This window comes from Oncorhynchus masou, chromosome 9 (genome assembly GCF_036934945.1).
Source record: "Oncorhynchus masou masou isolate Uvic2021 chromosome 9, UVic_Omas_1.1, whole genome shotgun sequence".
NCBI lineage: Eukaryota > Metazoa > Chordata > Actinopteri > Salmoniformes > Salmonidae > Oncorhynchus > Oncorhynchus masou.
Genome location: NC_088220.1, coordinates 14,326,717 through 14,349,216, shown reverse-complemented (window position 1 = coordinate 14,349,216; position 22,500 = coordinate 14,326,717). Strand labels below are relative to the sequence as shown.

Below are 22,500 nucleotides of genomic sequence, written 5' to 3'. Positions count from 1 at the left end.
GGTTGAGTGATTGGTTGGTTGATTGATTGATTGGTTGAGTGATTGGTTTATTGATTAATTGTTTGGTCGATTGATTGATTGGTCAGTTGGTTTATTGATTAATTGATTGGTTGATTGATGATTAATTAATTGGTTGATTGATTGGTTGATTGGTTGAGTGATGATTAATTGATTTGTTGATTGATTGGTTGACTGATTGGTTGGTTGGTTGGTTGATTTATTGATTGGTTGAGTGATGATTAATTGATTGGTTGGTTGATGATTAATTGATTGGTTGGTTGATTGATTGGTTGGTTGGTTGATTGATTGGTTGGTTGGTTGATTTATTGGTTGATTGATTGGTTGATTGGTTGATTGATTGGTTGATTGGTTGGTTGGTTGGTTGATTGATTGATTGATTGGTTGGTTGATTGACTGTCCAGGTGCGTGATCTGGAGGAGAGGCTGGTGGAAAAGGAACATGAGCTGAAACAGATGAGGAGGAACCTGGATGAGAGTGAAGGAGCCATCGCGCAGGTGATGAGTAAACTTGCTTGTGTGTGTTTGTGTGAGTGTGTGTGTGTTTGTGTGAGTATGTGTGTGTGTGTGTTTGTGTGAGTGTGTTTGTGTTTGTGTGAGTGTGTGTTTGTGTTTGTGTGAGTGTGAGTGTGTTTGTGTGAGTGTGTGTGTGTGTGTGTGTGTGTGTGTGTGTTTGTGTGAGTGTGTGTGTGTTTGTGTGAGTGTGTGTGTGTTTGTGTGAGTGGGCATGTAGGTGTGCGTCTATAACGCTCTGTTTCTTTTTCTCCCTCCCTCCTCCCTCCCTCCCTCCCTCCCTCCCTCCCTCCCTCCCTCCGTCTTCTCTGTAGGTGTTTGAAGGTAAACAGCGTCTGTGGGAGAAGGAGTTGGAGGAGTTGAAGCATCTGTACACCGCCAAGCTGCGTCAGGTTTCCCAGCATGCTCAGCATTCAGAGCGTGCACTGCAGCTGCAGCTGTACAAGGCCCAGCAGGAGAAGAACAGACTGCAGGACGAACTGAATGCTCTGACGGGGGGGAGACAGAGAGAGGGTCAGGGGAGTCTGAAGGGAACCAGCCCTACTCTGGAGGAGACTCAGTGGCAGGTGAGGGGGTGGGGGGATGGAGTGGAGAAGGTGAGGAGATGGGGGATGGAGTGGAGAAGGTGAGGAGGTGGGGGATGGAGTGGGGGATGGAGTGGGGAAGGTGAGGAGGTGGGGGATGGAGTGGAGAAGGTGAGGAGGTGGGGGATGGAGTGGGGAAGGTGAGGAGGTGGGGGTTGGAGTGGAGAAGGTGAGGAGGTGGGGGATGGAGTGGAGGAGGTGGGGGATGGTGTGGGGAAGGTGAGGAGGTGGGGATGGAGTGGGGAAGGTGAGGAGGTGGGGGATGGAGTGGAGAAGGTGAGGAGGTGGGGGTGGTGTGGGGAAGGTGAGGAGGTGGGGGATGGAGTGGGGAAGGTGAGGAGGTAGGGGGATGGAGTGGAGAAGGTGAGGAGGTGGGGGAATGGAGTGGAGAAGGTGGGGGTGGAGTGGAGATGGTGAGGAGGTGGGGGATGGTGTGGGGAAGGTGAGGAGGTGGGGGTTGGAGTGGGGAAGGTGAGGAGGTGGGGGATGGTGTGGGGAAGGTGAGGAGGTGGGGGATGGAGTGGGGAAGGTGAGGAGGTGGGGGATGGAGTGGAGAAGGTGAGGATGTGGGGGATGGAGTGGGGAAGGTGAGGAGGTGGGGGGATGGAGTGGGGAAGGTGAGGGGGTTGGAGGATGGAGTGGGGAAGGTGAGGAGGTGGGGGATGGAGTGGGGAAGGTGAGGGGGTGGGGGATGGAGTGGGGAAGGTGAGGAGGTGGGGAGATGGAGTGGGGAAGGTGAGGAGGTGGGGGATGGAGTGGAGAAGGTGAGGAGGTGGGGGATGGAGTGGGGAAGGTGAGGAGGTGGGGGGATGGAGTGGGGAAGGTGAGGAGGTGGGGGATGGAGTGTAGGAGGTGGGGGATGGAGTGGGGAAGGTGAGGAGGTGGGGGATGGAGTGGAGGAGGTGGGGGATGGAGTGGGGAAGGTGAGGAGGTGGGGGATGGAGTGGGGAAGGTGAGGAGGTGGGGGTTGGAGTGGAGAAGGTGAGGAGGTGGGGGATGGAGTGGAGGAGGTGGGGGATGGTGTGGGGAAGGTGAGGAGGTGGGGGATGGAGTGGGGAAGGTGAGGAGGTGGGGGATGGAGTGGAGAAGGTGAGGAGGTGGGGGTGGTGTGGGGAAGGTGAGGAGGTGGGGGATGGAGTGGGGAAGGTGAGGAGGTGGGGGATGGAGTGGGGAAGGTGAGGAGGTGGGGGATGGAGTGGGGAAGGTGAGGAGGTGGGGGGATGGAGTGGGGAAGATGAGGAGGTGGGGGATGGAGTGTAGGAGGTGGGGGATGGAGTGGAGAAGGTGAGTGCTAAATGACTTAAATGTAATGTAAATGTGAGGAGGTGGGGGATGGAGTGGAGAAGGTGAGGAGGTGGGGGGATGGAGTGGGGAAGGTGAGGAGGTGGGGGGATGGAGTGGAGAAGGTGGGGGTGGAGTGGAGATGGTGAGGAGGTGGGGGATGGTGTGGAGGTGGGGGTTGGAGTGGGGAAGGTGAGGAGGTGGGGGATGGTGTGGGGAAGGTGAGGAGGTGGGGGATGGAGTGGGGAAGGTGAGGGGGTTGGAGGATGGAGTGGGGAAGGTGAGGAGGTGGGGGATGGAGTGGGGAAGGTGAGGGGGGTGGGGGATGGAGTGGGGAAGGTGAGGAGGTGGGGAGATGGAGTGGGGAAGGTGAGGAGGTGGGGGATGGAGTGGAGAAGGTGAGGAGGTGGGGGATGGAGTGGGGAAGGTGAGGAGGTGGGGGGATGGAGTGGGGAAGGTGAGGAGGTGGGGGATGGAGTGGGGAAGGTGAGGGGGTGGGGGATGGAGTGGGGAAGGTGAGGAGGTGGGGAGATGGAGTGGGGAAGGTGAGGAGGTGGGGGATGGAGTGGAGAAGGTGAGGAGGTGGGGGATGGAGTGGGGAAGGTGAGGGGGTTGGAGGATGGAGTGGGGAAGGTGAGGAGGTGGGGGATGGAGTGGGGAAGGTGAGGGGGTGGGGGATGGAGTGGGGAAGGTGAGGAGGTGGGGAGATGGAGTGGGGAAGGTGAGGAGGTGGGGGATGGAGTGGAGAAGGTGAGGAGGTGGGGGATGGAGTGGGGAAGGTGAGGAGGTGGGGGGATGGAGTGGGGAAGGTGAGGAGGTGGGGGATGGAGTGTAGGAGGTGGGGGATGGAGTGGGGAAGGTGAGGAGGTGGGGGATGGAGTGGAGGAGGTGGGGGATGGAGTGGGGAAGGTGAGGAGGTGGGGGGATGGAGTGGGGAAGGTGAAGAGGTGGGGGGATGGAGTGGGGAAGGTGAGGAGGTGGGGGTTGGAGTGGAGAAGGTGAGGAGGTGGGGGATGGAGTGGAGGAGGTGGGGGATGGTGTGGGGAAGGTGAGGAGGTGGGGGATGGAGTGGGGAAGGTGAGGAGGTGGGGGATGGAGTGGAGAAGGTGAGGAGGTGGGGGTGGTGTGGGGAAGGTGAGGAGGTGGGGGATGGAGTGGGGAAGGTGAGGAGGTGGGGGATGGAGTGGGGAAGGTGAGGAGGTGGGGGATGGAGTGGGGGATGGATGGAGTGGGGAAGGTGGAGGTGGGGGGATGGAGGTGGGGGGGGGATGGAGTGGGGAAGGTGAGGAGGTGGGGGATGGAGTGGAGTGTGAGGAGGTGGGGGATGGAGTGGGGAAGGTGAGGAGGTGGGGGATGGAGTGGGGAAGGTGAGGAGGTGGGGGATGGAGTGGGGAAGGTGAGGGGAGGTGGGGGGGGGATGGAGTGGAGAAGGTGAGGAGGTGGGGGATGGAGTGGAGAAGGTGAGGTGGGGGATGGTGTGGGGAAGGTGAGGAGGTGGGGGATGGAGTGGGGAAGGTGAGGAGGTGGGGGATGGAGTGGAGAAGGTGAGGAGGTGGGGGGTGTGGGGATGAGGAGGTGGGGGATGGAGGGGGAAGGTGAGGAGGTGGGGGGATGGAGTGGAGAAGGTGAGGAGGTGGGGGATGGAGTGGGGGTGAGGAGGTGGGGGGATGGGGGAGAAGGTGAGGAGGTGGGGGAGGATGGGGAAGGTGGGGGGTTGGAGGATGGAGTGGGGAAGGTGAGGAGGTGGGGGATGGAGTGGGGAAGGTGAGGGGGTGGGGGATGGAGTGGGGAAGGTGAGGAGGTGGGGAGATGGAGTGGGGAAGGTGAGGAGGTGGGGGATGGAGTGGAGAAGGTGAGGAGGTGGGGGATGGAGTGGGGAAGGTGAGGAGGTGGGGGGATGGAGTGGGGAAGGTGAGGAGGTGGGGGATGGAGTGGGGAAGGTGAGGAGGTGGGGGATGGAGTGGAGGAGGTGGGGGATGGAGTGGGGAAGGTGAGGAGGTGGGGGGATGGAGTGGGGAAGGTGAGGAGGTGGGGGGATGGAGTGGGGAAGGTGAGGAGGTGGGGGTTGGAGTGGAGAAGGTGAGGAGGTGGGTGATGGAGTGGAGGAGGTGGGGGATGGTGTGGGGAAGGTGAGGAGGTGGGGGATGGAGTGGGGAAGGTGAGGAGGTGGGGGATGGAGTGGAGAAGGTGAGGAGGTGGGGGTGGTGTGGGGAAGGTGAGGAGGTGGGGGATGGAGTGGGGAAGGTGAGGAGGTGGGGGATGGAGTGGGGAAGGTGAGGAGGTGGGGGATGGAGTGGGGAAGGTGAGGAGGTGGGGGGATGGAGTGGGGAAGGTGAGGAGGTGGGGGATGGAGTGTAGGAGGTGGGGGATGGAATGGGGAAGGTGAGGAGGTGGGGGATGGAGTGGAGGAGGTGGGGGATGGAGTGGGGAAGGTGAGGAGGTGGGGGGATGGAGTGGGGAAGGTGATGAGGTGGGGGGATGGAGTGGGGAAGGTGAGGAGGTGGGGGTTGGAGTGGAGAAGGTGAGGAGGTGGGGGATGGAGTGGAGGAGGTGGGGGATGGTGTGGTGAAGGTGAGGAGGTGGGGGGATGGAGTGGAGAAGGTGAGGAGGTGGGGGATGGAGTGGGGAAGGTGAGGAGGTGGGGGGATGGAGTGGAGAAGGTGAGGAGGTGGGGGATGGAGTGGAGAAGGTGAGGAGGTGGGGGGATGGAGTGGGGAAGGTGAGGAGGTGGGGGATGGAGTGGAGAAGGTGGGGGTGGAGTGGAGATGGTGAGGAGGTGGGGGATGGTGTGGGGAAGGTGAGGAGGTGGGGGATGGAGTGGGGAAGGTGAGGAGGTGGGGGATGGTGTGGGGAAGGTGAGGAGGTGGGGGATGGAGTGGGGAAGGTGAGGAGGTGGGGGATGGAGTGGAGAAGGTGAGGAGGTGGGGGATGGAGTGGAGGAGGTGGGGGATGGTGTGGGGAAGGTGAGGAGGTGGGGGATGGAGTGGGGAAGGTGAGGAGGTGGGGGATGGAGTGGAGAAGGTGAGGAGGTGGGGGTGGTGTGGGGAAGGTGATGAGGTGGGGGATGGAGTGGGGAAGGTGAGGAGGTGGGGGATGGAGTGGGGAAGGTGAGGAGGTGGGGGATGGAGTGGGGAAGGTGAGGAGGTGGGGGGATGGAGTGGGGAAGGTGAGGAGGTGGGGGATGGAGTGTAGGAGGTGGGGGATGGAGTGGGGAAGGTGAGGAGGTGGGGGATGGAGGGAGGAGGTGGGGGATGGAGTGGGGAAGGTGAGGAGGTGGGGGGATGGAGTGGGGAAGGTGATGAGGTGGGGGGATGGAGTGGAGAAGGTGAGGAGGTGGGGGATGGAGTGGAGGAGGTGGGGGATGGTGTGGGGAAGGTGAGGAGGTGGGGGATGGAGTGGGGAAGGTGAGGAGGTGGGGGATGGAGTGGAGAAGGTGAGGAGGTGGGGGTGGTGTGGGGAAGGTGAGGAGGTGGGGGATGGAGTGGGGAAGGTGAGGAGGTGGGGGATGGAGTGGAGAAGGTGAGGAGGTGGGGGATGGAGTGGGGAAGGTGAGGAGGTGGGGGGATGGAGGGAGAAGGTGAGGAGGTGGGGGATGGAGTGGAGAAGGTGAGGAGGTGGGGGGATGGAGTGGGGAAGGTGAGGAGGTGGGGGGGATGGAGTGGAGAAGGTGGGGGTGGAGGGAGATGGTGAGGAGGTGGGGGATGGTGGGGGAAGGTGAGGAGGTGGGGGATGGAGTGGGGAAGGTGAGGAGGTGGGGGATGGTGTGGGGAAGGTGAGGAGGTGGGGGATGGAGTGGGGAAGGTGAGGAGGTGGGGGATGGAGTGGAGAAGGTGAGGATGTGGGGATGGAGTGGGGAAGGTGAGGAGGTGGGGGATGGAGTGGGGAAGGTGAGCGGGTTGGAGGATGGAGTGGGGAAGGTGAGGAGGTGGGGGATGGAGTGGGGAAGGTGAGGGGGTGGGGGATGGAGTGGGGAAGGTGAGGAGGTGGGGGGATGGAGTGGGGAAGGTGAGGAGGTGGGGGATGGAGTGGAGAAGGTGAGGAGGTGGGGGATGGAGTGGGGAAGGTGAGGGGGTACGAGGACGGAGTGGGGAAGGTGAGGAGGTGGGGGGGATGGAGTGGGGAAGGTGAGGAGGTGGGGGATGGAGTGGAGAAGGTGAGGAGGTGGGGGATGGAGTGGGGAAGGTGAGGGGGTACGAGGACGGAGTGGGGGAAGGTGGGGAGGTGGGGGATGGAGTGGGGAAGGTGAGGAGGTGGGGGATGGAGTGGGGAAGGTGAGGAGGTGGGGGATGGAGTGGGGAAGGTGAGGAGGTGGGGGATGGAGTGGGGAAGGTGAGGAGGTGGGGGATGGAGTGGGGAAGGTGAGGAGGTGGGGGATGGAGTGGGGAAGGTGAGGAGGTGGGGGGATGGAGTGGGGAAGGTGAGGAGGTGGGGGATGGAGTGGAGAAGGTGAGGGGTGGGTGATGGAGTGGCGAAGGTGAGGAGGTGGGGGATGGTGTGGGGAAGGTGAGGAGGTGGGGGATGGAGTGGGGAAGGTGAGGAGGTGGGGGATGGAGTGGGGAAGGTGAGGAGGTGGGGGATGGAGTGGGGAAGGTGAGGAGGTGGGGGATGGAGTGGGGAAGGTGAGGAGGTGGGGGATGGTGTGGGGAAGGTGAAGAGGTGGGGGATGGAGTGGGGAAGGTGAGGAGGGGTGGGGGGGTGGAGTGGGGAAGGTGAGGAGGTGGGGGGGATGGAGTGGGGAAGTTGAGGAGGTGGGGGGATGGAGTGGGGAAGGTGAGGGGGTTGGAGGATGGAGTGGGGAAGGTGAGGAGGTGGGGTGGTGTGGGGAAGGTGAGGAGGTGGGGGATGGAGTGGGGAAGGTGAGGGGGTGGGGAAGGTGAGGAGGTGGGGGGATGGAATGGGGAAGGTGAGGAGGTGGGGGATGGAATGGAGGAGGTGCGGGATGGAGTGGGGAAGGTGAGGAGGTGGGGGATGGAGTGGAGAAGGTGAGGAGGTGGGGGATGGAGTGGGGAAGGTGAGGGGGTACGAGACGGAGTGGGGGAAGGTGAGGAGGTGGGGGGATGGAGTAGGGAAGGTGAGGAGGTGGGGGATGGAGTGGGGAAGGTGAGGAGGTGGGGGATGGAGTGGGGAAGGTGAGGAGGTGGGGGTTGGAGTGCGGAAGGTGAGTAGGTGGGGGATGGAGTGGGGAAGGTGAGGAGGTGGGGGATGGAGTGGGGAAGGTGAGGAGGTGGGGGATGGAGTGGGGAAGGTGAGGGGGTACGAGGACGGAGTGGGGAAGGTGAGGGGTTGGGGGTTGGAGTGGGGAAGGTGAGGAGGTGGGGGATGGAGTGGGGAAGGTGAGGAGGTGGGGGTTGGAGTGGGGAAGGTGAGTAGGTGGGGGATGGAGTGGGGAAGGTGAGGAGGTGGGGGGATGGAGTGGGGAAGGTGAGGAGGTGGGGGATGGAGTGGGGAAGGTGAGGGGGTGGGGGATGGAGTGGGGAAGGTGAGGAGGTGGGGGATGGAGTGGGGAAGGTGAGGAGGTGGGGGGATGGAGTGGGGAAGGTGAGGAGGTGGGGGATGGAGTGGGGGAAGGTGAGGAGGTGGGGGATGGAGTGGGGAAGGTGAGGGGGTACGAGGATGGAGTGGGGAAGGTGAGGGGGGGGGAGGACGAGTGGGGATGGTGAGGGTGTACGAGGATGGAGTGGGGAAGGTGAGGGGGTTAGAGGACGGAGTGGGGATGGTGAGGGTGTACGAGGACGGAGGGGGGAAGGTGAGGGGGTTAGAGGACGGAGTGGGGATGGTGAAGGGGTACGAGGATGGAGTGGGGAAGGTGAGGGGGTACGAGGACGGAGTGGGGAAGGTGAGGAGGTGGGGGATGGAGTGGGGATTGTGAGGGGGTACGAGGATGGAGTGGGGAAGGTGAGGGGGTTAGAGGACGGAGTGGGGACGGTGAGGGGGTTAGAGGACGGAGTGGGGAAGGTGAGGGGGTACGAGGACGGAGGGGGAAGGTGAGGGGGTTAGAGGACGGGAGTGGGGAAGGTGAGGGGGTACGGGACAGAGGGGGAAGGTGAGGGGGTACGTGGACGGAGGGCAGGCATAGAGAGAGGATTTGACTGAGGGATGCTGGTGAAGAGCAGGGATTATTTATCATACTCTTTCACCACCCCTCCCTCCTTACCTTTCAGGTGTGTCAGAAGTCAGGTGAGATCTCGTTGTTGAAGCAACAGCTGCGTGATTCCCAGGCGGAGGTGACCAGCAAGCTGTCAGAGCTGTTCCAGCTGAAGACCCAGCTGAGAGAGACCAGAGGAGAGCTGCAGAGCCGTGATGGACAGATAGACACGCTGCAGACAGCCCTACATGGTGCGCAACCACGACGACAGGGGAAAGGGGGAGCGGAGGAGAGTGGGACACTAGGGTCTCGAGGATCAGGAGGGGCATCAGGTATAGATATTTGTTTATTTAACCTTTATTTAACCAGGAAAGGCCCATTGTGACACACAGTCTCTTTTTGAAGGGAGACCTGGCCAAGATGGCAGCAACAATCAATACATTACAGAATTAAAACATACAACAACATGATCCAGCCCCAAAAAAATAATTTACAGTCCTCCTTAACAGTCTCCCATCAATATTTTAAATTAATTCAGTGGCACTAATATATCTAGATGAAGTATGGATTGTACACTATTCCATGCCTCTGGTGCACAAGAAAAGAAGGCAGTCTTGCCTAATACCTTGAATGTCCTGGAGACTTTAAGTAGCAACACCTAGCAGACCATGTAACTGCTGGTGGTGAAGGAGACCAGACTACAGAGGTAAAGAGGGAGTTTACCTGCTGGTGGGGAAGGAGACCAGACTACAGAGGTAAAGAGGAGTTTACCTGCTGGTGGGAAGGAGACCAGACTACAGAGGTAAAGAGGGAGTTTACCTGCTGGTGGTGAAGGAGACCAGACTACAGAGGTAAAGAGGGAGTTTACCTACTGGTGGTGAAGGAGACCAGACTACAGAGGTAAAGAGGGAGTTTACCTACTGGTGGGGAAGGAGACCAGACTACAGAGGTAAAGAGGAGTTTACCTGCTGGTGGTGAAGGAGACCAGACTACAGAGGTAAAGAGGGAGTTTACCTGCTGGTGGTGAAGGAGACCAGACTACAGAGTTAAAGAGGGAGTTTACCTGGGCTTTGTAGATGAACACGTAGTATCTTTCTGCACATATAAAGTGAGGTCCAACCTTCCATTTGGTACAAGGTGCAATGGTGGGTGAGTGACTTGGCATCTGTAATAAAGTGCAAGGTTGCATGATAAACAGAGTCCAGTCTCTGTTAGACAGAGGAGGCTGCATGATAAACAGAGTCCAGTCTCTGTAAGACAGAGGAGGCTGCATGATTAACAGAGTCCAGTCTCTGTAAGACAGAGGAGGCTGCATGATAAACAGAGTCCAGTCTCTGTTAGACAGAGGAGGCTGCATGATAAACAGAGTCCAGTCTCTGTACGACAGAGGAGGCTGCATGATAAACAGAGTCTCTGTCAGACAGAGGAGGCTGCATGATAAACAGAGTCCAGTCTCTGTTAGACAGAGGAGGCTGCATGATAAACAGAGTCCAGTCTCTGTAAGACAGAGGAGGCTGCATGATAAACAGAGTCCAGTCTCTGTAAGACAGAGGAGGCTGCATGATAAACAGAGTCCAGTCTCTGTTAGACAGAGGAGGCTGCATGATAAATGAGTCCAGTCTCTGTAAGACAGAGGAGGATGCATGATAAACAGAGTCCAGTCTCTGCAGACAGAGGAGGCTGCATGATAAACAGAGTCCAGTCTCTGTTAGACAGAGGAGGCTGCATGATAAACAGAGTCCAGTCTCTGTTAGACAGAGGAGGCTGCATGATAAACAGAGTCCAGTCTCTGTTAGACAGAGGAGGCTGCATGATAAACAGAGTCCAGTCTCTGTTAGACAGAGGAGGCTGCATGATAAACAGAGTCCAGTCTCTGTAAGACAGAGGAGGCTGCATGATAAACAGAGTCCAGTCTCTGTAAAACAGAGGAGGCTGCATGATAAACAGAGTCCAGTCTCTGTTAGACAGAGGAGGCTGCATGATAAACAGAGTCCAGTCTCTGTAAGACAGAGGAGGCTGCATGATAAACAGAGTCCAGTCTCTGTACGACAGAGGTTACATGCATATACAACAAGTCACCATAATCAATAACAGACAAAAGTGGCCTGAACAAGCTTCTTTCTAGCCAGAAGCGGGAAGCAAGCCTTATTACGAAAATAAAATCCCAATTTCAATTTGTGGTTCTCTGTAGCTCAATCACTACAGCATGGCGCTTGCACCGGCAGGGTTGTCGGTTGGATTCCTGGGGCCACACATACGTTAATGTATTCAGCATGACTGCTAGTCTCTTTGGATTAAAGCATCTGTTCAATGGCATATGTTATGTTTGATTGTTATATATTTGTGAGACTAATCAAATCAATCAAATTTTATTTGTCCCATACACATGGTTAGCAGATGTTAATGCGAGTGTAGCGAAATGCTTGTGCTTCTAGTTCCGACAATGCAGTAATAACCAACAAGTAATCTAACTAACAATTCCTAAACTACTGTCTTATACACAGTGTAAGGGGATAAAGAATATGTACATAAGGATATATGAATGAGTGATGGTACAGAGCAGCATAGGCAAGATACAGTAGATGGTATCGAGTACAGTATATACATATGAGATGAGTATGTAAACAAAGTGGCATAGTTAAAGTGGCTAGTGATACATGTATTACATAAGGATGCAGTCGATGATATAGAGTACAGTATATACGTATGCATATGAGATGAATATTGTAGGGTAAGTAACATTATATAAGGTAGCATTGTTTAAAGTGGCTAGTGATATATTTACATAATTTCCGTCAATTCCCATTATTAAAGTGGCTGGAGTTGAGTCAGTGTCAGTGTGTTGGCAGCAGCCACTCAATGTTAGTGGTGGCTGTTTAACAGTCTGATGGCCTTGAGATAGAAGCTGTTTTTCAGTCTCTCGGTCCCAGCTTTGATGCACCTGTACTGACCTCGCCTTCTGGATGATAGCGGGGTGAACAGGCAGTGGCTCGGGTGGTTGATGTCCTTGATGATCTTTATGGCCTTCCTGTAACACCGGGTGGTGTAGGTGTCCTGGAGGGCAGGTAGTTTGCCCCCGGTGATGCGTTGTGCAGACCTCACTACCCTCTGGAGAGCCTTACGGTTGAGGGCGGAGCAGTTGCCGTACCAGGTGGTGATACAGCCCGCCAGGATGCTCTCGATTGTGCATCTGTAGAAGTTTGTGAGTGCTTTTGGTGATAAGCCGAATTTCTTCAGCCTCCTGAGGTTGAAGAGGCGCTGCTGCGCCTTCTTCACGATGCTGTCTGTGTGAGTGGACCAATTCAGTTTGTCTGTGATGTGTATGCCGAGGAACTTAAAACTTGCTACTCTCTCCACTACTGTTCCATCGATGTGGATAGGGGGGTGTTCCCTCTACTGTTTCCTGAAGTCCACAATCATCTCCTTAGTTTTGTTGACGTTGAGTGTGAGGTTATTTTCCTGACACCACACTCCGAGGGCCCTCACCTCCTCCCTGTAGGCCGTCTCGTCGTTGTTGGTAATCAAGCCTACCACTGTTGTGTCGTCCGCCAACTTGATGATTGAGTTGGAGGCATGCGTGGCCACGCAGTCGTGGGTGAACAGGGAGTACAGGAGAGGGCTCAGAACGCACCCTTGTGGGGCCCCAGTGTTGAGGATCAGCGGGGAGGAGATGTTGTTACCTACCCTCACCACCTGGGGGCGGCCTGTCAGGAAGTCCAGTACCCAGCTGCACAGGGCGGGGTCGAGATCCAGGGTCTCGAGCTTGATGACGAGCTTGGAGGGTACTATGGTGTTGAATGCCGAGCTGTAGTCGATGAACAGCATTCTCACATAGGTATTCCTCTTGTCCAGATGGGTTAGGGCAGTGTGCAGTGTGGTTGAGATTGCATCGTCTGTGGACCTATTTGAGCGGTAAAGCAAATTGGAGTGGGTCTAGGGTGTCAGGTAGGGTGGAGGTGATATGGTCCTTGACTAGTCTCTCAAAGCACCTCATGATGACGGAAGTGAGTGCTACGGGGCGGTAGTCGTTTAGCTCAGTTACCTTAGCTTTCTTGGGAACAGGAACAATGGTGGCCCTCTTGAAGCATGTGGGAACAGCAGACTGGTATAGGGATTGATTGAATATGTCCGTAAACACACCAGCCAGTTGGTCTGCGCATGCTCTGAGGGCGCGGCTGGGGATGCCGTCTGGGCCTGCAGCCTTGCGAGGGTTAACACGTTTAAATGTTTTACTCACCTCGGCTGCAGTGAAGGAGAGACCGCATTTTTCCGTTGCAGGCAGTGTCAGTGGCACTGTATTGTCCTCAAAGCGGGCAAAAAAGTTATTTAGTCTGCCTGGGAGCAAGACATCCTGGTCCGTGACTGGGCTAGATTTCTTCCTGTAGTCCGTGATTGACTGTAGACCCTGCCACATGCCTCTTGTGTCTGAGCCGTTGAATTGGGATTCTACTTTGTCTCTGTACTGACGCTTAGCTTGTTTGATAGCCTTACGGAGGGAATAGCTGCATTGTTTGAATTCAGTCATGTTACCAGACACCTTGCCCTGATTGAAAGCAGTGGTTCGCTCTTTCAGTTTCACGCGAATGCTGCCATCAATCCAAGGTTTCTGGTTAGGGAATGTTTTAATCGTTGCTATGGGAACGACATCTTCAACGCACGTTCTAATGAACTCGCACACCGAATCAGCGTATTCGTCAATATTGTTATTTGATGCAATACGAAACATGTCCCAGTCCACGTGATGGAAGCAGTCTTGGAGTGTGGAGTCAGCTTGGTCGGACCAGCGTTGGACAGACCTCAGCGTGGGAGCTTCTTTTTTAGCTTTTGTCTGTAGGCAGGTATCAGCAAAATGGAGTCGTGGTCAGCTTTTCCGAAAGGGGCGGGGCAGGGCCTTATATGCGTCGCGGAAGTTAGAGTAACAGTGATCCAAGGTTTTTCCGCCCCTGGTTGCGCAATCGATATGCTGATAAAATTTAGGGAGTCTTGTTTTCAGATTAGCCTTGTTAAAATCCCCAACAACAATGAGTGCAGCCTCCGGATAAATGGTTTCCAGTTTGCAAAGAGTTAAATAAAGTTCGTTCAGAGCCATCGATGTGTCTGCTTGGGGGGGATATATACGGCTGTGATTATAATCGAAGAGAATTCTCTTGGTAGATAATGCGGTCGACATTTGATTGTGAGGAATTCTAAATCAGGTGAACAGAAGGATTTGAGTTCCTGTATGTTTCTTTCATCGCACCATGCCTCGTTAGCCATAAGGCATACACCCCACCCCCTCTTCTTACCAGAAAGGTGTTTGTTTCTGTCGGCGCGATGCGTGGAGAAACCCGTTGGCTTGCACCGCTTCGGATAGCGTCTCTCCAGTGAGCCATGTTTCCGTGAAGCACAGAACGTTACAGTCTCTGATGTCCCTCTGGAATGCTACCCTTGCTCGGATTTCATCAACCTTGTTGTCAAGAGACTGGACATTGGCAAGAAGAATGCTAGGAAGTGGGGCACGATGTGCCCGTCTCCGTAGTCTGACCAGAAGACCGCCTCGTTTCCCTCTTTTTTCGGAGTTGTTTTTTTGGGTCGCTGCATGCGATCCATTCCGTTGTCCTGTTTGTAAGGCAGAACACAGGATCCGCGTCGCGAAAAACATATTCTTGGTCGTACTGATGGTGAGTTGACGCTGATCTTATATACAGTAGTTCTTCTCGACTGTATGTAATGAAACCTAAGATGACCTGGGGTACTAATGTAAGAAATAACACGTTAAAAAAATATAAAAAAACTGCATAGTTTCCTAGGAACGCGAAGCGAGGCGGCCATCTCTGTCGGCGCCGGAAGTCTGTGTTGGCTAATTGGTGATCATCAAAATGTCTGTCTCTCTTTCTCTCTCTCTGCCCCCCTCTCTTTCTCTTCCTACTCCCCTCTCTCTTTATCTCCAGGCTCTACAGAGGAGCGTCTGCGAGCAGAGCTGTTGTTAGAGCGTTGTCAGAGCCAGGTCCAGGCTACGGCCTTCGAGCAGGAGAGACAGACGTGGCAGACAGAGAAGGAGAAAGTCATCTGCTACCAGAGAGAGCTGCAGGCCAGCTACCTGGACATGTACCACCACAACCAATTACTGGAGAGAGAACTATACCAGCTCAGAGGAGGAGGAACGCTGGAGAGGGAACTGCAAGATGTGAGGGGAGGAAGAGGAGAGATGGGAGATTACAGTAACGAGTCACTGGAAAGGGAAGTGCAGGAGGTTAGGAGAGGAAGAGGAGGAGGAGAGAGAGAAAGAGGAGAGGAAGACAGTAAACCTCCCCCTGGTCTTCCCTGGATAGAGAGGATAGAATCGTCTGAGATTTGACTGAGTGGACACTATAAGGGGGGGGGGGGGCATTCCAAACCAATCACTCGCCCCCTCTTCCTATCTCCTTGATGAAGAGTCAGGCTTCTTACAGACTTGAAAAGACAGGAGGGCCCCAATCCAAAACCAAATCCTCACCCTTCATCTCCATGTCCTTGTGGAGGTCCCAATTCCAAAACAACTCTGCACTCCTGCACTCCTTGACCTGTATGCACTAGACTGAATAGTGTGCATGTATAATCAGCAATACAATGATACACCCTCTCTGGTACTGTTTATTGGAGGTTCCACTTCCTGTTTCAAGCCTGCAATCAATGATAACTTCCTGTTTCAGTCCACAAATCAATGACAGCGTATTAGAGTCGAGAACACTGTACATTCGATCAAGCACGACCCTGACCAAACCTCACGTTAGAGGGCTGCTTGTATGTACAAATGATAATGATAATAATAATAATAGCCTATTTGTAAATGTTACTTAATCTAATTTAGTTCTGTGTGTATGTAATCAACCAGTGTGTTCCTCACAGCCGTTCTGTGGGCTCGTTGAAGTTCAGACACTGACTGGGGTAAAGTAAGGGTAGGCTGTGTCTCAAATAGTACCCTGTATAGTACACTACTTTTGACCAGGGTTCTGTAGTAGTAGTGCACTATATATGGAATAGGATGCCGTTTCAGATGCACCCTAGGACATTGTTCAAAAGGATCTAAAGGGATTTAGGTTTTGTCCCGGTGAGGTGTGGTGTGGTGAGGTGTGGTGAGGTGTGGTGTGGTGAGGTGAGGTGTGGTGTGGTGAGGTGTTGTGTGGTGAGGTGTTGTGTGGTGAGGTGAGGTGTGGTGAGGTGTGGTGAGGTCTGGTGAGGTGTGGTGAGGTGTGGTGTGGTGAGGTCTGGTGAGGTGTGGTGAGGTGAGGTGCTGTGTGGTGAGGTCTGGTGAGGTGTGGTGAGGTGAGGTCTGGTGAGATGAGGTGTGGTGAGGTCTGGTGAGGTGAGGTCTGGTGAGGTAAGGTGAGGTGTGGTGAGGTGAGGTGAGGTGTGGTGAGGTGAGGTGTGGTGAGGTGTGGTGAGGTGTGGTGAGGTGAGACATTAAAAGTTGTCTTCATTCAGGGAGCGTCCAGGGAGTAGAAAGCTGTACCACTGATTTAAGTTGGGTTACTAGACCATCACACGCCAATACATGGATGCTATTACTCTGCCATTAACAATGCTATTTTAGTTATGAGGATAACAAGTTCCTTTTGGGGCTAAAATTACCCGTTCGGAAAACTGTAATACTGTAACAATATTGTATTGAGAACGTTTTATAGAATTTATAGTTATTTTCATGTGAATCTATTTTCTGTCCCCAAATGACTATTTTGGAATCTGTATATAGTTGTAATTTGGATATACTAATGCTGCAGAAGCATGTACTGTTTGAGTAAAGGACACTTTGAATGAATAGCCAAAATACAGCCTAATATTACAGCTCTGGCTATTATTCTGCATCCCATTGGACTAATTACTGATCATTTACTTGTACCTGTCGTTGCTGTCGGAGGAAAACCTCCTCTCCTAAACAGAAATGTTTAATTAAATGGACATATTTTCCCATTAACAAACATACAATTACAAAACTTGAGAAGCTGTTTTGAATACATTTTCTTGGTCCTAGAGTCATTACAATATTCAGAGACGACGTTGAGGGAAGTTACTGCTTTCAATACAGTCCTAAGTTTGGACACACCTACTCATTTAAGGGCTTTTCTTTATTTTTTACTATTTTCTATGTTGTAGAATAATAGTGAAGACATCAAAACTATGAAATAGCACATATGGAATCATGTAGTAACCAACAAAGTGTTAAACAAATCAAAATATATTTTAGATTTTAGATTCTTCAAATAGCCACCCTTTGCCTTGATGACAGCTTTGCACACTCTTGGCATTCTCTCAACCAGCTTCACCTGGAATGCTTTTCCAACAGTGTTGAAGGAGTTTCCACATATGCTGATCACTTGTTAGCTGCGTTTTCTTCACTCTGCGGTCCAACTCTTCCCAAACCATCTCAATTGGGTTGAGGTCGGGTGATTTGGAGGCCAGGTCATCTGATGCAGTACTCCATCACTCTCCTTCTTGGTAAAATAACCCTTACACAGCCTGGAGGTGTGTTGAGTCATTGTCCTGTTGAAAAATAAATGATAGCGCAAACCAGATGGGATGGCGTATCGCTGCATAATGCTGTGGTAGCCATGCTGGTTAAGTGTGCCTTGAATTCTAAATAAATCACTGACAGTGTCACCAGCAAAGCACCCCCACACCATCACACCTCCTCCTCCATGCTTCTCGGTGGGAACAACACATACAGAAATCATCCGTTCACCTACCTTGTGTCTCACAGAAAAAAAATCTTAAATTTGGACTCATCAGACCAAAGCACAGATTTCCACCAGTCTAATGTGCATTGGCCGTGTTTCTTGGCCCAAACCAGTCTCTTCTTCTTATTGGTGTCCTTTAGTAGTGGTTTCTTTGCAGCAATTTGACCACGAAGGCCTGATTCACGCAGTCTCCTCTGAACAGTTGATCTTGAGATATGTCTGTTAATTGAACTCTGTGAAGCATTTATTCGGGCTGCAATCTGAGTTTAACTCATGAACTGATCCTCTGCAGCAGAGGTAACTCTGGTCTTCTTTCCCTGTGGCGTTACCAATGAGAGCTAGTTTCATCATAGTGCTTGATGTTTTTTGCGACTGAACTTGAAACTTTAAAATTTCTTGACCATTTCCCGATTGACTGACCTTCATGTCTTAAAGCAATGGACTGTCGTTCCTCTTTGCTTATTTGAGCTCTTCTTGCCATAATAAGGACTTGGTCTTTTACCAGATAGGCCTGTCTTCTGTGTACCACCCCTACCTTGTCACAACACAACTGATTGGCTCAAACACATTAAAAATAAAATAAAATCCACAAATGAACTTTTAACAAGGCACACCTGTAAATTGAAATGCATTCCAGGTGACTTCCTCTTGAAGCTGGTTGAGAGAATGGCAAGAGTGTGCAAAGCTGTCATCAAGGTGGCTACTTTGAAGAATCTCAAATATATTCTGATTTGTTTCACACTTTTTTGGTTACTACATGATTCCATATATGTTATTTCATAGTGTTGATGTCTTCACTATTATTCTTCCTTCTTGTCTTCTAGACAGTGTTCCTCTTTCCAAGGGCTGTGTTCTTTTGCCCATCTTAAACTTTTCTTTTTATTGGCCAGTCTGAGATTTGGCTTTTTCTTTGCAACTCCACCTAGAAGGCCAGCATCCCGGAGTCGCCACTCCACTGATGACGTTGAGACTGGTGTTTTGCAGGTACTATTTAATGAAGCTGCCAGTTGGGGATTTGTAAGGCATCTGTTTCTCAAACTAGACACTCAAATGTACTTGTCCTTTTGCCCAGTTGTGCACCGGGGCCTCCCACTCCTCTTTCTATTCTGGATAGAGCCCGTTTGCTCTGTTCTGTGTAGGGAGTAGTACACAGCGTTGTACCAGATCTTCAGTTTCTTGGCAATTTCTTGCATGGAATATTCTTAATTGCTCAGAACAAGAATAGACTGACGAGTTTCAGAAGAAAGTGCTTTGTTTCTGGCCATTTTGAGCCTGTAATCGAACCCACAAATGCTGATGCTCCAGATACTCAACTAGTCTAAAGAAGGACAGTTTTATTTATTTACAGTTTTCAGCTAATAAAATTGCAAAAGGGTTTTCTAATGATCAATTAGCCTTTTAAAATGATAAACTTGGATTAGCTAACACAACGTGCCATTGGAACACAGGAATGATAGTTGCTGATAATGGTCCTTCTCACGCCTATGTTGATAGTCCATAAAAAATCTGCCGTTTCCAGCTACAATAGTCATTTACAACATTAACAGTTCATATACTGTATTTCTGATCAATTTGATGTTATTTTACTGGACAAAAAAATGTGTTTTTCTTTCAAAAACAAGGAAAAGTATAAGTGACCCCAAACCTTTGAACGGTAGTGTATACATGTTGCTTCTGAATTTATATAATAAACATTTATCAAGTGCTGGCAATTTTCTTTACGTTAGAAATACCAACAAAATCACAGCCTATAGCTACAACTTGTAGTAACCCACTGGTATGCTATACTACATTATACTGTAATGTACTGTGCTGTGCTATACTATACTACACTGAGCCTTGTGACATACATCAACACTAGAGTCTTGTACTACATTTAGCTCAGTCTTGGTTACCTTTCCCCCATCCTCCTGGGACAGTCCTGTGTGCTGCTCTTCTGCTTCTCGTGGAGGAGAAGGTCAGAGGGGAGGGATCCCTGGCTTATTCGTCCAATGGGTTTTGAGGAGGCGAGGAGAGAGGACGCAAGGAGTATGAAACTGAGATTCTCCCAATATCTCTTGTGAAGGAGACTATTAACTGATAGGTTAGTTTTCTGTGAACTAGACTGGAGGAAGCTGCTGGGAAAATACCCTTTAGAATGTCTCGGCCTTCGATCCTTATCACCATGCACCCCTGTACAACCCTGGCTCACAAACACAACGCCCTTCCCTCCCCTGTACAACCCTGGCTCACAAACACAACGCCCTTCCCTCCCCTGTCCAACCCTGGCTCACAAACACAACGCCCTTCCCTCCCCTGTACAACCCTGGCTCACAAACACAACGCCCTTCCCTCCCCTGTACAACCCTGGCTCACAAACACAACGCCCTTCCCTCCCCTGTACAACCCTGGCTCACAAACACAACGCCCTTCCCTCCCCCCTGTACAACCCTGGCTCACAAACACAACGCCCTTCCCTCCCCTGTCCAACCTTGGCTCACAAACACAACGCCCTTCCCTCCCCTGTCCAACCCTGGCTCACAAACACAACGCCCTTCCCTCCCCTGTACAACCCTGGCTCACAAACACAACGCCCTTCCCTCCCCCTGTCCAACCCTGGCTCACAAACACAACGCCCTTCCCTCCCCTGTCCAACCCTGGCTCACAAACACAACGCCCTTCCCTCCCCTGTCCAACCCTGGCTCACAAACACAACGCCCTTCCCTCCCCTGTCCAACCCTGGCTCACAAACACAACGCCCTTCCCTCCCCTGTACAACCCTGGCACACAAACACAACGCCCTTCCTCCCCTGTCCAACCCTGGCTCACAAACACAACGCCCTTCCCTCCCCTGTCCAACCCTGGCTCACAAACACAACGCCCTTCCCTCCCCTGTACAACCCTTGCTCACAAACACAACGCCCTTCCCTCCCCTGTACAACCCTGGCTCACAAACACAATGCCCTTCCCTCCCCTGTCCAACCCTGGCCCCTACATACCTCCTTCCTGAGTTTGGACATGAGAGGTCAAAGGTCAGCGCAGATGGAAACGGAGGAGGATATTTGTTAGCGTAAGGAACAGGTCTTTCTATGTGAGCCAGCCAAGGTAGGCTGTGGAGAAGGGGAGTGGCTGCCCTGGGCGGTTTCGTGAAGTGAGTTGGACACAGAACAAACGCCCAGTTTTCTTTTAGAATGCAAATGTAAAAATGTGTGTGTACCACAGGAGGCTGGTGGCACCTTAATTGGGGAGGACGGCTCATAGTAACGGCTGGAATTGGGATCAAACCCATGGTTTTCATGTGTTTGATACCATTCCATTTACTCCATCCCAGCCATTATGAGCCATCCTTTCACCCACTCTCAAGCATATTTGACTTGTGTAATAGGCAGGTTCATAATTTGAGCAGTGACTTGATGTGTGTGTTCCCAGGGGGCGGTCAAGCCAGACACCATCTCTCCTCTGACTCACCAACCTCCATCTAACAATATTATATAAACCAGAGCTTAATATAACTCCACAGCTCACATAGGTGACTGTCTTCAGTGTGGGTTGATGATGAAAGATATTAACTCATGCTTGTGTGTGCTGCTGCTCTGTATGTAGGAGAGACTCTACACATGCAAACTTCACTGCTTGGATTTCAAGCATTCATTGTAGGCAGCTTACAGAATTACTTACAACTATAACACACACTAGTTAAAGTCAACAGGAGGACAGTTGTTTGCGTGAAGTGACTACAGCTAGCCCAGTAGGAGACATTTCTGCAACTTAAATTCTCAGGCTGGTAGGCCGTCATTGTAAATAAGAATTTGTTCTTAACTGATTTGCCCAGTTAAATAAATAAAAATTAACACTAAGGCGTGTTTAGTATGTAGAAGTCACCTAGTGTGGTAATGTCTCCATCTGGTGGCATCAGCAGGAAGAGCATGTGAGTCAACATCAGTGGCTAATATTGGCTCTAACGGTCCATCTTTCTGCAGCTAACCAAAACCAACCAAATATAATACTTTCCACAAACATATAAACAGAGTTGGAGTATAAAGTTTTTATTCCATTTTAAGATGCAAGTATAATATGAAACATGTTAGAGAATAAATATGTACAATACAACTTTAATAAAGACGAAGCAGGTAGAGGGCCAACCTATCACACAAGAAGTCAACTACTGGAAAAGAAAAAGAACCAAAGGAAGAAGCCATAACACACCTTAGTGTATTCTGTCAATCTGGGAAATGAGATGAATGATTGTCAACCAAAAGCAGTAAATCAAATGTAACATCAACCAAACACGTGTGCGAACACACAAATCATAATATAAAACTATACCTGCTTTAAATAAAATAAAAACCTGCTTCCATCATTCATTCTGACTGGCGATCAGTGCAAAGTTGCTATAATGGCTGACTACTACCACGTGTCGGCTGTTAAAGAGATGGTGGTGCAGAACTCGCTGACGTCGCCATTCCATGGGCTGGTATGACGCGCCATTCCATGGGCTGGTATGACGTCGCCATTCCATGGGCTGGTATGACGTCGCCATTCCATGGGCTGGTATGACGTCGCCATTCCATGGGCTGGTATGATTCCATGGGCTGGTATGACGTCGCCATTCCATGGGCTGGTATGACGTCGCCATTCCATGGGCTGGTATGACGTCGCCATTCCATGGGCTGGTATGACGTCGCCATTCCATGGGCTGGTATGACGTCGCCATTCCATGGGCTGGTATGACAACGGTTCGGAAAACGGAGAAGGATTGATCATGGATTCAACCCAATACTGATGTTGCTATTTTGTGGCATAATTATATTTCATAAAATGTATTATGTTACTTGTGGTTTCACTATTTTACAAGAGACTTGATTCTAGCAATGATAAATAAAAACAAACGTAGACTTCACAGTAGTATAATTTGTTTTTGTTGAATACATCGGCCGACACAGAACAAGAAACATGGCTTCCTTCAGGAAAATTCTTGTTATTGGAGCCAGTTGCAAAATCAAATCAGCCAATTGACCCTCAACCTCTCCGTTGATCATCACCCTGATACATGTACTGGAACCCAAAGTGACTTTCAACAATCAGGGCCTTTATTACATCATCACCAATAGAAAGAGAAATGTTAAACATTTTTTTACAATCAGTGTTCCATTCACAAACTGTAACCACAGTCACCACCTATCAGCCAATCACAATCTCAATCAAATTTATGGGAATATGTTTTCTCAGAGGCAACTTATCTTGACCTCTGTAATATAGAACTTTAAATACTCTCCTGAAATCAGACAACTTCCTAAAAATAAAATTAAAATAACTGTCACATCACCCCTCTAACATCCATTAAATCA

At 51.8% G+C, this 22,500-nt stretch overlaps 1 protein-coding gene across 4 annotated transcripts in view; it reads left to right on the top strand.

The window, feature by feature from the left end:
• The window catches only part of LOC135545551 (NEDD4-binding protein 3-A-like), a 95,380-nt gene extending 76,502 nt beyond the window's left edge, over positions 1–18,878 (top strand). For all 4 annotated transcript variants that reach the window (XM_064973224.1, XM_064973220.1, XM_064973223.1 and 1 more), the window contains 4 exons: positions 423–515; positions 845–1,096; positions 8,557–8,812; positions 14,411–18,878. In XM_064973224.1, the coding sequence (XP_064829296.1) occupies positions 423–515; positions 845–1,096; positions 8,557–8,812; positions 14,411–14,817 (1,008 nt within the window). In that variant the 3' untranslated portion in view covers positions 14,818–18,878. The remainder of the gene's footprint in view (positions 1–422; positions 516–844; positions 1,097–8,556; positions 8,813–14,410) is intronic.
• Positions 18,879–22,500: the final 3,622 nt, after the last annotated feature.